At 43.7% G+C, this 18211-nt stretch overlaps 1 protein-coding gene across 1 annotated transcript in view; it reads right to left on the reverse strand.

Moving 5' to 3' along the window:
- Positions 1-17083, reverse strand: part of LOC149275413 (lipid scramblase CLPTM1L-like) — a 169857-nt gene extending 152774 nt beyond the window's left edge. The window contains exons 1-2 of the mRNA XM_089504761.1: positions 16922-17083; positions 10889-10989 (exon numbers count right to left, since the gene is read on the reverse strand). Coding sequence (XP_089360887.1) covers positions 10889-10989; positions 16922-17083 — 263 coding nt within the window. The remainder of the gene's footprint in view (positions 1-10888; positions 10990-16921) is intronic.
- Positions 17084-18211: the final 1128 nt, after the last annotated feature.

Here is an 18211-nt window from a genome sequence, read left to right on the forward strand (position 1 = left end):
CATAAACGCTACCCTCGGCTCCTGAATTGGCTTCGGTCTTTGCCAGGGAAGTCTTCTGTCTGCACGGGTTACCCATTGACACTGTCTCTGATTGCGGGAGCCAGTTTATTTCCGGGTTTTGGCATGCCTTTTGCGCTAAAATAGGCATCAAGTTATCCTCCTCCTCCTCTGCCTATCACCCTCAGTCCAAAAGGGCTGCAGAGCAGTCTAACCAAGCTTTGGAGCAATTCCTGCACTGTTACGTGTCTGACCACCTACCCTTTGGGGTAGGGTGGCAAGACGGAAGCCTTTTCTTACAAAGATAAACACCCAAGCCCGGCTGAAGTTTGCAAAAACATCAAGGAAAATGTGGGAAAATATGTTATGGTCTGATGAAACCAATGTTGAACTTTTTGGCCATAATCCCAAAAGGTATGTTAGGCGTAAAAACAGTGCATATCACCCAAAGAACACCATACCCACAGTGAAGCATGGTGGTGGCAGCATCATGCTTTGGGGCTGGTTTTCTTCAGCTGGAACGGGGGCCTTAGTCAGGATGGAGGGAATTATGAAAAGTTAACCTTTTGAAATGGTCCAGCCAGTGCCCAGACCTTAATCCCATTGAACATCTGTGGGGTGATCTGAAGAGGGCTGTGCACGGGAGATGTCACAGATTTGGAGCACTTTTGCAAAGAGTGGGCAAATATTGCCACGTCAAGATGTGCCATGCTAATAGACTCCTACCCAAAAAGATGGATTGCTGTGACAGGATTTATCTTTGTCTCATTCTTTAATGAGTAGACTTTTTATATCCACTGTATGTCCATCCCTTGGTCCATGACTTACCCATCTATTGAATCTTTCTCTATCATCTGTAACTGTACTTCAAGCCTTCAAGCATGTGCTAATCACACATAGGGCTGCATAGGTACAAGAACCCAAAACACATTATAACTCAAACTAAGTTTTAATACCAAAAAAAGTTTTACTGGTAAATACTTATTCATGTAAACTATTTTTTCCTATTTAATACAACCTATGAGAAAAATGCCTCGTTTATATTTTCTTTTATTTGCCAACCTGCCCTCAGTTATGCACATCTCACCCACAGCTTGCCACTCTACCCCATATATGCCTTATACCCTCCTATATGCCAGAGATGCCACCCCGATGTCCCCCGATATGCCATATACTACCTGATATGTCACTGATATGCCACTATGCCCCGATATGCCTTATACCCCCCTATATCCCACTATGCCCCCTGATATGCCTTTTACCCCTTATATGCCACTGTGCCCGCTGATATGCCTTATACCCACGATATGCCACTATGCCCCCCTGATATGCCTTATACTCCCCGATATGCCACTATGCCTTATACCCCCCTATGCCCCCTGATATGCCTTTCACCCCTTATATACCACTGATATGCCATATACCCCCAGATATGTCTTATGCCCCCCTCCCCGATATAAGAAAAGCTGACAGAGCTAAAATAGGTATAAAAATATATGTTTTAATATGAACAAAATAGCTAATATACTATATATATATGTACAATACAAACAATAAATCATATATTACAACAATCAAAAAATAAAATTAAAGAATGCACATAATTAATAGATCCCGAAAAAAATCTACCAGCCCCACCAGGGGTTATATCAACAGAAGAAACATGGGGCAAATAAGCATAAAAATAAAGATAATTCTCCAGGCTTAGCTTACCCAGTGGTGCCCCGTTTTTCTTCTGTTGATTTATTAACCGCTGGTGGGGCAGGTAGAAGTGGAAGTGAAGGGAAGTAGTGGAGGTTGCACACATCACGCACTAAAATCCAAATCCCCTGCAGCGCTGCAGGGGACCTGGATCCTCTCTGGCAGCCGGTGGGGGTCTGTGCGTAGACAGCCTCCGCTTCTCCCCTCCACCCCCCTCCCCTCCACCCCCACCGGCTGACAGAGGAGAATCCAGGTCTTCTGCAGCGCTGCGAGGGATCTGGATTCTAGTGGTATAATCCGATCTATATTTGAGGTCGGATTATAAAAGTATGCATTTGCTCTGGAAAAAATAATTTTATAAAATCGTTAAAAATCTATTCAACTAATCGATAATGAAAATCATTGACGATTTTCATAATCAATTATTATCGATTTTATCGATTCGTTGTTGCAGCCCTAATCACACCCATTCTAAAAATCCTTCCTCAGATCCCATCTCTCTAACTACCGCCATATCTCTCTGCTTCCTTTTCCTTGAACGGATTCTGTACAATCGCCTTACTAACTTCCTCTCCTTTAATTCCCTCCTTGACCCTCTAAAATCTGCATTCAAACCCCTTCACTCTACTGAGACGGCTCTAACAAAAGTCTGTAATGACTTGCTCTCTGCCAAAGAATCGTCATAATCAAGCCATATGAACAATCGACAGCTTCAACACATCATAAACCAGATCAACTCATCCCCATCCAAGCAGTCCTCTCCTATAGTCTCACTTCCTGCTCAACCACAGACTAGATTGTAAGCTCCCCTTGCACCAGTTTGTTATTGTATGGCTTTCTAAATTGTTCTCACTAACAACGCTGCAGAATCTACCGGCACTTTATAAATAAATGTAATGTATATATGGGATATAACGCATATCTGAGGAGGGCAGAGTGGCATATCTGGGGCCATGAGGCATACAGTGGGGCAAAAAAGATGAGAGAGGCCTGTAATTTTCACCATAGGTACACTTCAACTATGAGAGACAGAATGGGGGGAAAGAATACAGGAAATCACATTGTAGGATTTCTAATGAATTCATTGGTAAATTCCTCGGTAAAATAAGTATTTGGTCACCTACAAACAAGCAAGATATCTGGCTCTCACAGACCTGTAACATCTTCTTTAAGAGTCTCCTCTGTCCTCCACTCGTTAGCTGTATTAATGGCACCTGTTTGAACTTGTTATCAATATAAAAGACACCTGTTCACAACCTAACAGTCACACTCCAAACCCCACTATGGCCAAGACCAAAGAGCTGTCGAAGGACACCAGAAACAAAATTGTAGACCTGCACCAGGCTGGGAGGACTGAATCTGCAATAGGCAAGCAGCTTGGTGTGAAGAAATCAACTGTGGGAGCAATTATTCGAAAATGGAAGACATACAGGACCACTGATAATCTCCCTCGATCTGGGGCTCCACGCAAAATCTCACCCAGTGGTGTCAAAATGATCACAAGAACGGTGAGCAAAATTCCCAGAACCACACAGGGGGAACCTAGTGAATGACCTACAGAGAGCCAAAGTAACAAAGGCTACCATCAGTAACACACTACGCCGCCAGCTACTCAAATCATGCAGTGCCAGACGTGTCCCCCTGCTTAAGCCAGTACATGTCCAGGCCGGTCTGAAGTTTGCTAAAGAGCATTTGGATGATCCAGAAGAGGATTGGGTGAATGTCATATGGTCAGATGAAACCAAGGTAGAACTTTTTGGTAGAAACTCAACTCATCGTGTTTGGAGGAGAAAGAATGCTGAGTTGCACAATACCTACGGTGAAGCATGGGGGTGGAAACATCATGCTTTGGGGCTGCTTTTCTGCAAAGGGACCAGGACGACTGATCCGTGTAAAGGAAAGAATGAATGGGGCCATGTATCGTGAGATTTTGAGTGAAAACCTCCTTCCATCAGCAAGGGCATTGAAGATGAAACTGGCTGGGTCTTTCAGCATGACAACGATCCCAAACACACCACCCGGGCAACGAAGGAGTGGCTTCGTAAGAAGCATTTCAAGGTCCTGGAGTGGCCTAGCCAGTTTCCAGATCTCAACCCCATAGAAAACCTTTGGAGGGAGTTGAAAGTCCGTGTTGCCCAGCAACAGCCCCAAAACATCACTGCTCTAGAGGAGATCTGCATGGAGGAATGGTCCAAAATACCAGCAACAGTGTGTGAAAACCTTGTGAAGACTTACAGAAAACGTTTCACCTCTGTCATTACCAACAAAGGGTATATAACAAAGAATCGATACGAACTTTTGTTATTGACCAAATACTTATTTTCCACCATAATTTGTATTCTTGAATTCCTGTATTCTGTCTCTCATAGTTGAAGTGTACCTACGGTGAAAATTACAGGCCTCTCATCTTTTTAAGTGGGAGAACTTGCACAATTGGTGGCTGACTAAATACTTTTTTGCCCCACTGTATCTGGGATGCAGTGTGGCAAGTCTGGGCTCAGATGTGCATAACTGGGGAGGCAGGTTTAGTCTGATGTTTGTTTTAACCCCTTCAATCTCCTATGAACGTACCGGGACGTCCAAAAAATGCCTATTAAGGAACCCCTATGGACATACCGGTACGTCCAGCCCTCCGTGCAGCGTCAGGGACACATCCCTGACGCTGCACCTGAGATCAGGCTGTCCATTGACAGCCAGGACTCCCCACTGACAGCAGAAGCCAGTATCACCAGCTTTCTGCTGTCCGATCTGCTGTAACAGCTTCTAGCATGAAAGCCGGAAAGCTGTTACATTTCAAACTTTCGGGTTGCGTCACTGCGGAAGTTCATCAGAGGACACGATATCCCCTGCAGGGGATATTCTGTCCTCCAATGAGGCACAGACGCTGCGATCTCTATGCACGCCTGTGAGGACCTGCATAGAGATCGCAGTGTGGTCGTTGCAGGGGGATCGTGGGTAGGGGAGTGAGAAACCATGTCTCTCACTCCCCCTCCCGTCCTGAAACAGTGAAGGAAAAAAAACCAGTTAATTCATTTAAAAAATAAAAAAATTATTAAAATAATAATATAAATAATAATAAAAAATAATAATGTGAGCTGTGATGTCATTGTGTTCAGGAGGTCCCTCTAACCATTTTTGTGTAAAAAATAAAAAAAAATATATATAAAAAAAATTTAAAAAACCTTACATTCCATTGCCCTAGCATAACATCTAGCCAGTATAACCCTCCTGCCCCCGTTTACAACCCCCAAACCCGTTAAGCCATAGGCATAAAAATTATACAAAAAATTTACACCTTATATACTATAAGCTCCCTGGTGCTGGGAAAGTATGGAAAATCTATATAAATTAGGTATTTCTGAAATCAGGACACCTGAATTAATAAACTTGGAGGGGATTTTCCATCACTTTACCTAATTTTGTGAGGATTCAGAGAGAAAATTAAAAAGAAAGTTTTTTTTTTTTCTAATTTTCGCTAGTTTTTACTAAATTTCTCATTCTACATTTTCAGCTAATCATCCAACTATGGTATCAAAAGAAAGCTCTATCTCTCCTTGAAAAAAACAATATATAGTTTACATGGGTACACTATTCACAGGAAAAGAGAATCATCGCTGAACCGACAGAGCAAAAATGGCAAAATTGCTCCGGGCTTTGAGGTACCAAAAACCCCTGGGATTGAAGGGGTTAAACATCCAGTTTGTAAATTAAATTATTTGAAATAAAACAAAACATTTACATTATTTTTTATCCAATTAATAAAAAAAATTATCGGCCAACTAATCGATTATGAAAATAATAGTTTGTTGCAGCCCTACATAAAATATACATTTAAAAAATCTTATTCCTTTTAAAATCACATACCATTTTGCTGTATTTTCTTGATAAAAACATTTCAGCGGGGCGTCTTAATCGTGTCTTAACTGTTCAGTCTGCCCATCTCTTAGAAGAGGCGTTACCCTGAAGGTCTTTAAAAGGACCTCACTTCCCATTACTGTATATCAGGATCTGTAAAGCTTTGCTATTACACATTTATGACAGGGGGGAGTGGCTTTAGGTGCTCAGACTGCTGTATACAGAATACATAGGGAAGGGGGTTCCGAGGAACGACAGGATTGTTTCTAGGCAAAGTTAGTACTTTAATAAACCTTTAAGCACAGTTTCTAAGATGCAGACCTCCATGTGCGAGTGTGGAAGAAAAAAAAATGTTCCACTGATCTCAATGGTAGTTTATTAAGAAGCTAATTAAGTAGCTAATCAGTGGCAAGAATAGTCAGACCGTAGAGGAGGGCTGCTTCTTGTGTGTTCAGAACGCATAATACTAAAATATAGTCCATCTGCAACTGGGTACAGTTTGAGGAAGGAACTTTTCTATTTCAACATCACTGTGCCCCAGTGCACAAAGCAAGGTCCATAAAGAAATGGTTGGATGAGTTTGGTGTAGAAGGTCTTGACTGGCATGCATAGAGCCCAGACCTCAACCTGAACTGGAATTGAGATTGTGAGCCAGCCCTTCTCATTCAACATCAGTGCCGGACCTCACAAATGCTCTACTGGATGAATGGGGCAAACATTCCCACAGAAATACTATAACAGCTTTTTATAGCTGCAAAGGGGGGACAAACTTCATATTCAGGTCTAGTCCAGTTCAGACCTTGTTATACAAGTTACCTATTTTGCAAGAAGGCCAGTGTGACGGAACCCTCCATCACTGGGACCACTGGAGAGGCCTGACTGCTAGCCTCCTCCCTATTGACTATGGGCCCTGTGTTTGTAAAGACTTCTGTGTCACCCCCAGCAGTATGATCTCATCACTGGTTGAGGGGATTATCTCCGGCAGACAGCCAGGATCTGCCACCAGGGAGTGACCGCCATTGTTTCAGTTTAATGTTCTATAAATCGACTGATTGTATTGTTAATCCCGTTACTGCCCCTGTTGTCTCTGGGAGGCAGATTAAGGGGGCGGTTTGTGTCCCAATATCTTATTTTATGTAAATGTGTTTTGCTGGATATATCCAGCCCTGTGTGTCTAAAATAAATCAGTCTTCGTTTGGTTTTACCCTACACCGAGTCTCGGCTAGTGACTGGGGAACCGGGGAAAGTGGGGTGTCGCAGGCTAAGGGAGCATAAAACAGCGGAGGTAGTCGGTCGGACTAGCCAGCTCACTGACAACCAGCATCTCTGACAAGAGCTCCAACTAAATGATGCAAGAGCATCAGAGAACCAGAACCTACAATGGATAGACACACTATTGTTCAAGGACACAAAAACGGTACAATCTTAGTTTTAGCTATGTTTTACAAATATTTTTTTTTAATTACCATATTTGCTCGATTATAAGACGACACCCCAAAATCTGAAAATTTGGGAAAAAAAGAAAAAGCCTGAATATAAGACGACCCTCGAGGAAAAAAGTTTTACCAGTAAATGTTAATTCATGTAAACTATTTTTTTTTTTTTAAATAAAAGCTATGATTGAGAAAGATTGTTTTTATTTCCATTTTCCAACCTGCTCCCCAGTTATGCACATCTGCCCTCAGGCTTGCCACTCTGCCCGAGAAATGCCTTATACCCCCTATATGCCACTGTGCCCCATGATATGCCTTTTAACCCTCTAAATGCCATTGTGCCCCAGGACGTACCTGGTACTTCCTGGTTAACAGTCACCGGTAGACCGGGACGTACCAGGTACGTCTCCTCCAAAAAACGCCCCCACATCACCACAATCGCGGTGATCGTGGGGGCGCTGCTGCTGCTGTCTGCCCAGGAGTCCTGGGCAGACAGCACAGCCTGTCTAAGCCCGCCCCCAAGCCCACGAAAAATCTGCAATCGCGGTTTCAGCTGCCACAGGCAGCTTCAGGGAAGGGGGGGGGGTATTGAATGGGTCCCCACACAAGTGTGGGGACCTGATCCAACACCCCCCTGCTGCCTGATCGCTCCATGAAAGCGTCAGTGCAGCGTTAACCCCTTCAATGCCGCGATCGCGGCATTGAAGGGGTTAATTCCCGTTTTTTTAGGGGGTTCTGCTGCTGGTGGTCTGCCTGGAAGCCCAGGCAGACCAGCAACAGCAAAAACGAGCCCCCAGAAGTCCTCTGATCAGTCCTGTAGGACTGATCAGAGAGACTCCTCCCCTACAATCTCCAGTCTATTGGAGATTGTGTCCCAGCTGCCAGAGGCAGCTTCAGGGACAGGGAGACAGGGTTCTTTGGTCTCCACATGAGTGTGGAGAAAAGACCCCCCCCCCACCCCCACCCTTCCTCAGTTAACCCCTAACCCCCTCTTCCTCAATTAACCCCTTCAATGCTGCGATTGTGTATGACCCCCATCGCAGCATTGCAGGGGTTAATATTAGTCCCCACAAGCTTGTGGGGACTAAATATCAATCAATGCTGTGCTTCAATGGAGCATCAGCATTGAAAGAGTTAAAAAAAATAATGTAAAAAAAAATAATAATAATAATAATAATAATAAAAAAAAATAAATTCAAAAATAAATTAAAAATAAATTAATAAAATAATAATAATCATTAAAAAAAAATAACAGCACTGACCTGAAAGTCCAGGGTGCTTCCAGGTCAAATGCTGGGCTGATCAGATCGCTCCTGGCCAATAGGAGTGATCGGATCATTATGGCAGCCCACGGATGACCCTGCTCTACAAAGAGAGAGGGGTCATCTAGGGTAATTATGAAAAAACACAAATTATTAATAAATGAAAAAATCATAATTATTACCTGATCACTTGTCGGTGACATTTTAAGTCGCTGATTATTGATCGGTCTCCCTGATTGATGTCAGCGGCCTAAACCTGTCACTTACAAGTAATCTGATGAAAAAAAATATTTAAAAAAATGTAAATGCACATGTTCCAGTTTTGCCCTCATAGCTTCCTCCTTGTTGGAACCGGGGGGTGTTGGTGAACAAAATGTGGTGTTTTTTTTCCCAGTGTTACACATACCCTGTGCAAGAAATAAATTGCAACATTGAAATGTATGCGTTAAAAACGCAATAAAATAATTTCCCTGTGAAGTTTGGCAGACATCAGTTAAGAAATGGCTGGCTGAAAACTGTCAAAACTACCCTAGTTGAACACCTTGACTCGTCTACTGTTCATAAATATATACTTTTATGGGGTAATTTACAGTGGGGGGGCTTCCAAAATGTCCCAAATGGGATATGGGCCCAGGAAACCAATTTCTGAAAATTTGCGCATGTTCCAGTTATGGCCTCATGGCTTCCTCAAAAAATGCATGAACCATGCATGTGAGGCCTTGTTGGAACCGGGGGGTGTTGGTGAACAAAATGTGGTGCTTTCTTCCACTGTTGCACATATGCTGTGCAAGAAATACATTTTAACATTGAAATGTATTTGTTAAAAACGCAATAAAATAAATTTTCCGTGAACTTTGGCAGACATCAGTGAAGAAAAGGCTAGCTGAAAACTGTCAAAACTACCCTAGTTGAACACCTTGACTTGTCTACTGTTCATAAATATATACTTTTATGGGGTAATTTACAGCAGGGGGCTTCCAAAATGTCCCAAATGGGATATGGGCCCAGGAAACCAATTTCTGAAAATTCCAAATGTGAAAACGAAAATGCGCATTTTCCAGTTTTGCCCTCATAGCTTCCTCAAAAAATGCATGAACCATGCATGTGAGGCCTTGTTGGAACCGGGGGATGTTGGTGAACACAATATGGTGTTTTGTTCTGCAGTTGCACATATTCTATACAAAATATAATATAAAATCTAAAGCAACATTGCAACATATGCAAAAAAAAAACAAAAAAATATAAAAATACCTCAAAATTTGGCAGCAATTGGCGATAAAATCCCTGTTTGAAAAGTGTCAAAATGACCCTAGTTGTACACCTTGACTTATCTACTGTTCATAAACATATAATTTTGGGGGGGTAATCGGTATCTGTGACAACTATTGCAGTTATTAGACTACCATGCCAAATTTGAAAAAAATTACATTTCAAAAACGTGATGCATGCCTTGCAATATTTGCCCTATACTGGTCAAAATAGATAAAAATCCTGGCCATGTTGGGTGGTTTCCAAATCAGGACAAGTTAATGAATATATTTGGGATAATTTTTTCCCATTGGTTTAATGTGTGTACAATTTGTATGTATACAAAACTGTAAAAAAATGCGTTTTTTTTTCATTTTTTCCCCACTTTTTCCAGTTTTTTTCAAACAAAACAATGTACTACCCAGCTTACTATGGTTTCAAATGAAAGCCCTACTTGTGCTGAAAAAAACAATATATGATTTGTAGTGGGTGCACCAATTGATAAGAGAGAAATTACAGTTGAAGAAAGACATGGCAAAAACACAAAAACGGCTCTGGTCCTTTAGCGACACGTTAGTATCAAAATCCCGGTCCTGAAGGGGTTAAACCCTCTATATGCCACTGTGCCCCATGATATGCCTTTTGACACCCTATGTACCACTCTGCCTCCAGAAATGCCTTATACCCCTATATGTGACTCCGGCATTTAGGGGGGTTAAAAGGCATATTATAGGGCAGAGCGGCATATAGGGAGGTATAAGGCATTTCAGGAGGCAGAGTGGTGTATAGAGAGTTAAAAGGCATTTCTGGAGGCAGAGTGGCATTAAGGGGGTTGAAAGGCATTTCACAGAGCACTCTGCCTTATGCCCCCCATTTAACCATTTAACAACCCCCCCCCCCACCTTACCGGTGCTTCTGACTCCCTGGTGTGTAGTCGGGGCAGCAGGTGGACGTCTACGCGATACGCGTAGGAAAATTCCGCTGCAGCTGGCTGTCAGAGAGAATTCCCCGCACCGGTGCAGGGAACTCTCCTCACTGACAGCCGGGGAAGGTCTGCGCGATGACACAGACAACCCCCGCTGCTAACCGCACCTCCTTGCGGCTGCAGTCAACACGCTACCCCGGCTACACACCAGGGTGTCAGAAGCACCGGTAAGTTTGGGGGGAGGGGGGGGTGCCGCATAAGACAGGAGGATCCAGGTCCCCTGCATCGCTGCGGGGGATCTGGATCTTAGTCTCATAGTCAGACCTCATTTGAGGTCCGATTATAAAACTACACCGATTATAAGACAAGGGGTATTTTTCAGAGCACTTGCTCTGAAAAAAAACCTTGTCTTTAATAGAGAAGATACGGTATTTCAAGTAATATTTTTAGCTAATCAAAGAAAATACCTTTCAAATTTTGATTCCACATCAAAGTTGTCAACATTCAAAACCAAATCGACATTGTTTTCAGCAGTAATACTGGTCCTTGTTGTGGTATATACACTAAGCTGAAACGACAAAAAAAGCAATACCAATGATTAAAGGAGCTACTCAACCATTTCAGGCTCCCCACTGCATGCAAAAGCTGGACAATGGGACAGTGGCAGAAAACTGGGTGGTCTCTTTAATGGAAGTTTTGCTGTGATTACCAAACTAGGTTAAATAATATGAGGTAGTTTTAAAATCAGTTTTTTTTCTGGTGGAAAGTAGCTACAAGTTTGTGAAAAAAAACCTTTAAGCTTTACTACCTTTTTTCATGATTCCACCAGATGTACCGTATTTGCCCCATCTCCAAACATGCGGTGCACTTATTGCCCAGCAGCTCTGCTGCTCCCACGGCGAGAGGATGAAGAGGATCCTCATGCACAAGTGCAAGAAAATGTTCTGTTCGTGTTGATATTGAGTCAATATATTTGATATTTTTATTTTAATGTATTTACGTAATTGAGAATTACCGTATTTTCCGGCGTATAAGACGACCCCCAACTTTTCCAGTTAAAATATAGAGTTTGGGCTATACTCACCGTATAAGACTACCCCTCTACCCAATATACAACAACCAGCCAATTATGGCAAGCGATGTACCTTACCGTGATTGGCTGGTTGTTGTATACAAAGCCTGCTTGGATTGGGTGGGTCAGCTCTCCCTAACATATGCCTGTCCACACACAAACACATGTATAGACATACACTGCCCCATACACATCCCTTCCTTTACACACATATACACGTACACACCGGCTTACAAACACACATACACATACATACACTGACCTTACACACACCTGCCCACACACATACACTGCCCTCACCACAGACATATACATACACTGCCCTCACACACACATATCTACACATACTAATATATGCCTGTCCATACATACACATTTATACACTGCCCTCACCACACACCCCTGCCTTTACACACACACATTATATTTATATATATATATATATATATATATATATATATATATATATATATATACACACATACATACACACACACACACACACACGTATTGGCCCGAATATAGGCCACACTTTTTCCCCCCACTTTAAGTCTTTAAAGTGGGGGTGCGGCCTACATTCGGGGTCTAGCGCCCGACGCCCGGGACATACAGTTGCAGGCGCCGGACAGACAGCAGGGTTAGGATACAGATCCCCCGCAGCGGTGCAGGGGACCCGTATCCTACCCTCTGATACGCTCAGACAACCTCCCCTGCCGCCACTTTCCACAGGGGGAGTGCCAGCACGGGAGGTTGTCTAAGTGCATCATGCAGACGTGCCGGCAGTGGAGGTTGTTTACGCGCATCGCCGCAGCTGGTGAACGTCCGCACGATGCGTTTTACCTCTGCCCCCAACACTTACCAGAGCAGACTCCCGGGTGTATTGCGTAAGTCGGGGGGGGGGGGACAGAGTGGCAGCATATCTCGGGGGGGGGCTGACAGAGTGGCAGCATATCACGGGGGGGACACATATACATATATATACACACACCAGCTCACAAACACACAAATACCTACACTGCTCTATACACATACACTGCACTTACACCCATTTCTCCCCATCTCTTACCTTTCTCATCTTCTATCTTCCATCTAGTTGTGGGAGCGTGAGGTCTGTCATATCAGACCTCTGCGTTACTGCTCCCTCATAACTATGCACCGGCAATTGATGCCGAGCGCCGGGACATGACCTCATCCCCGCACTCGGCATCAATAGCCGGAGCGTACTGATTCGGGAGCACGGAAGCCAAGGTCTGAAGTGCCAGACCTCGAGCTCCCTAATGTTGGGCTAGTTAGAGGGAGGTTGTGATCTCCCAACCACCCCTGCTCATCGGACGCCCGCTGATCAGGGCTAGTTGGGGAGATCATGATCTTGCACCTACCTCGGCGCTGAAGACCGGCCCAGGGGAGCCCCTAGAGATACGTGGCTTCATGGGGAATCGTGATTCTCAGGCTCTGTAATTACCCGGCGAATAAGACGACCCCCGACTTTTGAGAAGATTTTCACGGGTTAAAAAGTCGTCTTATCTGCCGGAAAATAGGGTACTTTGTTTTAAATTAGGGCACTATGCTATAGCAGTAAATGTTGCAAGACTTGCATAACAATAATCTTGATGTCATCCCCAACCCTCCATAAAAACATGGATATATTTAGGATTACTTCCTTTTATGATAATATTGATGGTTAATTTTAATCTTTTTCCTTAAATTATACTCAAGGGGTCATGAGACTTATTTTTTTTTTTTTTTATGAGGAATTAAGTTATGCTGAGATCTGTGATGGCAAAATTACCTTATTAAATCTATCTATAGCTCATACTTTTTGTATGTTGCTCCATTTAATTGTTTCTGGAAAGTTAAAAATTTCACCTCATGACAGTAGAGACTAGTGGCTGAATATGGCAGAAACTTGATTTCCAATCGATTCCCTGCCCTTAACAAGGAATGAGATAATAGAAAGTGGAAAACAAATGTTAACATCCTCTACATACATCTTAAAACCCTTATTTCTTTAAAAAAAAATAGTCGACAGAACTGTACAATGAAGGGTTAAGTTAAAGTGAGCTCTGCTTTAAGGAATACAGAACTCTTTAATGTCAAACTTAAACAGAACAACCTACATATACGATGGACAGAAAATGTCTACCATCAATTGGCTATGAATAAGCTCAACATCCCCTAATAAGCCTAGCACATTTACTTGCTAATGACATTAATGGGACACACTAAATCCAGCTGTCTCACGTTACTAACGGCAATGGTGTTTCACGGATAGCTTGCACACAGGCCGAGCTCTCATTACTGGACCTCCAATGTAAGTAGAGTGCAGACTGGCAAAATTAAAAGGGGCAATGCTATAGGAACACCATGTAAATCTAAACTGACCCTTTCATTATCAAGTGTATAGGACGGCTGGAGTGTCCCCTTAAGAGTGTGACGGGTTGCTTAGTTAGGCAAAGGGTTAATAGGGTATCCATAACCCTGTCCCTCAGGATAGTCTCCAGCCTCAGGAGGCTAATAGGTGGATCTTTGTCTTAGATTACAAAAGTAGTCAAGACCACTATGCTTTTGAAGAACAAATTAAACATTTTATTGTTGTAAAACATTGCCTTATATATCTGCAGAATTGCATTAACATTGATAAAGAGATACATGTATTGTGACGGAAGCCTCCATCACTGGGACCACTGGAGAAGCCTGACTGCCAGCCTCCTCCCTATTGGCTATGGGCCCTGGGTTTGTAAAGGCTTCTGTGGCTACTCCCAGCAGTATCATCTCATCACTGGTTGAGGGGATTATCTCCAGCAGACAGCCAGGATCTGCCACCAGGGAGTAACCACCATTCTTTCAGTTTAATGTTGTATAAATCAATCCCCCCCACCCTATTGTATTGTTAATCTCGTTACTGCCCCTGTTGTCTCTGGGAGGCAGATTAAGGGTCCGGTTTGTGTCCGAATATCTTGTTTTATGTTAATGTGTGTTTTGCTGGGTATATCCAGCTCTGTGTGTCCAAAATAAATCAGTCTTCGTTTGGTTTTACCCTTACACTGAGTCTCGGCTAGTGACTGGGGAACCGGGGAAAGTGTGTTGTCCCAGGCTAAGGAAGCACAAGACAGCGGAGATAGTCGGACTATGCAGCTCCATGACATTGGTGGCAAGCGGCGGGATTGCTTCTTAGTCTGAGGGACACTTCCTTTCTACCGGGATTGACCGACAGGACGGCAGACTTCGGTCCCCTTGACGAGGACATGGATGTGGTATCAGAATTCCAGGGGCTACTGCGGGTCATCCTCTCCTGCTACACCACTACCCTGCCTACAGTACAATACCAGAATCTGAGGCAACTAGTTCAACGGTCACTATGGCAGAAGGCTGTTATATGCCGGGGTCAGTGTCTTCCAAGCTCCGAACAAAAGATTAGAGACCAGCGGGAACTACGGATGTCATTCCTGGGACAGCAACCCCAGGAGCAATGGGTATCCGAATTGGAAAAGCTGGTCCAACAGGAGGTAGAGCTGGAAGATCACTATAGGGCTCTGCAGTGGTATACAGAGCAAGCATATTGGGGAACTGCGAAAGAATGTTCTCCAGAGGGCTATGATTTTGGTGGCCCGGGATTATTATGGGATAGTCTTCAGGAGGATCCGGACTTCGGAAGTACAGCGGAGTGGCGGATTGAGGACATCCAGGATTTCAGGGAGTGGGACCTCCCAGATGCACTAGGATTTAAAGGTGATTTAGACTTTTTAATTACACAGGAGTGGGAACTGGAAAAAGGCATATAAAAAACTGTTTGACAGTGTTGAACAGAATGCCCCAGTGTCCAGGGATTTTGTGGATGTTATTGAGTGGTCATCTGAGGATATTGATCCAGGCGGGGTGGATGGGACTGCGGTCTCCACCCCTGAGTCACAGGGATACTGGGCAGCTAATCCAGATCCGATACCAGAGCTATGTGACTTTACACCACAACCAGATCCAGAGATTGTGGATCTAATTGATTTTACATCTGAGGATGTTGGTCTGGGAGGGCTTGCAATTGGCTTTCCTTCCCAGGGAAAGGAAGAAAGTTTTCTGGGTGTAGTGGATGTGACTGCGGTCTCCACAAGCACCCATCCAGCTGAAGAGCTAGCAACAGGGCAGAGCGCTGCTGGCTTCTGCCCCACACCTTCAATAGCTACAGGGATCCAGGGAGATGCGGCAGCCCGCCCATCTCCCCAGCGGCAGCTCACATGTCCGGGAGCGGAGGAACCGGTCCTCCCTCCTCAGCGGCAGGCTGACCCACAAGATTCCCTAACCCCATCTGAAGCGCTGGCAACCGGACAGAGCATCGCTGGCCTCTGCCCAGCACCTACCAAAGCTGCAGGAATTCAGGGAGATACAGCGGCTGACCCGCCTCCCCAGCAGAAGCAGGGATTTGGAACAGCCGGTCCATCTCCCCAGCAGCAGAACCTAATTCCGGGACCGGATCAACCTGACCTCCCTCCTCAACGGCAGCAGGAGCACCAGCGGTACCCGGGAGATGGCGCAACCGGCCCATCTCCCCAGCAGCAGCAGGAGCACCAATTTTGGGAGGGCATTGATGGGCCAAATAAACTGACTGACTACGGAGTCAACCCGTTTGGGGTCTCATTAAGGGGCCGGTTTGTTTCCCAATATCTTGTTTTATGTTAATGTGTGTTTTGCTGGGTATATCCAGCTCTGTGTGTCCAAAATCAATCAGTCTTCGTTTGGTTTTACCCTTACACTGAGTCTCGGCTAGTGACTGGGGAACCAGGGAAAGTGTGTTGTCCCAGGCTAAGGGAGCACAAGACAGCGGAGATAGTCGGTCGGACTATCCAGCTCCGTGACATGTATACAACCCAAACGTTAATTCCCATGGCAGCAATCCTATTAATGGGAATAGTTTACACAACAGAGTTCCCGCCTGCGCTACCTTTGTTTGGCAGCCAGACTGGAGCCATTTCTGAGTACTTTGGGGGCCCTGTATGACAGGTTATTGTGTCACAAAGAGTAATACTAATTTAAAGGGGGGTAGTTTGATTTTACAGGAATATATAGAAATGTTTTGGTTCATTAAAATGAGCCCTACCACACAAAACAGTATTTAAAATTGACTTTGTTAAAGAACTGAGATCCTTGGTGTTAATGCTCATCAACAGAAACACTAACATACTATACATTCAGCAGCTGGCACGTGAAACATGGCATATCATATTACCTACATCGAAAAAGGAAATATTTACACTTAAATCTGTTTATACAAAGACTAAAAAGCTTTTAATGAAAGGTCGATAACTTATTCAAAAGAATGCCACAATCAGTTTCTATGAGGAAACTAATTCCAACACATGGTGACCTTCAGTACAGAATTGAATGAAAGAAATTATTAACAAAATATAACAGTTTTGTAAAGAGTTCAAAAACTAACCTGCAGTTTTGGCCTCTTAGAGAGGTAAGGCTTGATACAGTTGTCACCAAGGTTTTCACAGGGTTTTGTGTAGACAATTCCATACATCACCCAGCAGGTGTGCACAACATAAACAATAAAAACACCCACCACTAGAGTAGTAAATGAACTCCTGTTCAGCATGACTGCAATATTAAAAGGATGCAGGTGTGTATCCAATATTTAAAAAAAAAAAAAGAAAACCTGTATAAAGGTAAGAAATAAACATGGGATGTAATTTTAACAATTAAGAGTGACAAAAGAATGTTGCTGTCAAAACATTTTCATTTTTGTATAATACACTTAACACAAGTATACTTTACTAAGGAAATCAGTGTTACAAAATGTTTCCGACACTGAAGCCATTAAACTGGACCTGAAATAAAGGGTGGATCCATATTAAAATTTTATTTTAACAGTAAATGAAATTTAAGCTTTTTTTTTTTTTACAAGGAAAGAAATTACATTTAAGTATTTTGATCTTACGGGAAAAAAAACATGAATACTTAAAGAAATACCTTAAAGGAGTCTTGCAATACTATAGACCAGTGGCGTCCAACATGCGGCCCGCGAAACCTAGAGGTGCGGCCCGCGTAAGATCGGCAGCCAGGGCAACCGATTTTACGCGGGCCACACCTCGAGCCCTGCTACAACAAGAGCCCTGCTACTTACCTGTGGGAGGGCCTTTTGTACTGCACAGAGGAAGCGGAACCCAGCAGAGTTCACGTGACATCACATGACTCTGCTCCAGTCCTGCTTCCTCTGTACAGTACCAGAGAACGCAGAGGGAGGCCGGGCCCCCTGCTGAAGTCTGAGTGCCATCGAGGGAGCTGCAGTACAGGTAAGGGGGTGGGGAGGGTATTTGAATGAGTATGCGTGATTGAGGGAATGAATCTGTGAATGAATGAGTATACGAATGAATGAGTGTGTGATAGCATGGATGTGTAAGTGCTGGAACCTAGGCATGATGGGACTGTGACTGCTGTTAGCAATCGCACTCCTATCATGCCAAGTCAGCCAGTACATGCTGAAACCTAGCTAGCTGCCACCCTTGTGTATTGATGCTGCCAGCAGTATGGGGTCTGCACATCACTTACAGCCACCCTGTACCAGCATGTACTGGCTGACTTGGCATGGTAGGAGTGTGATTGCTAACAGCAATCACAGCAAGCACAGTCCTATCATGCCAAGTCATATTGCTAATTTTTTTTTTTGTCCAATTATGGTGTGTTACCTACTTTTATTAAAAATGTGCGTTTTTATTATTATTTT

The sequence above is a fragment of the Sceloporus occidentalis genome, unplaced genomic scaffold (genome assembly GCF_023333645.1).
Source record: "Sceloporus occidentalis isolate IW3139 unplaced genomic scaffold, rSceOcc1.0.p SCAF_290, whole genome shotgun sequence".
NCBI lineage: Eukaryota > Metazoa > Chordata > Lepidosauria > Squamata > Phrynosomatidae > Sceloporus > Sceloporus occidentalis.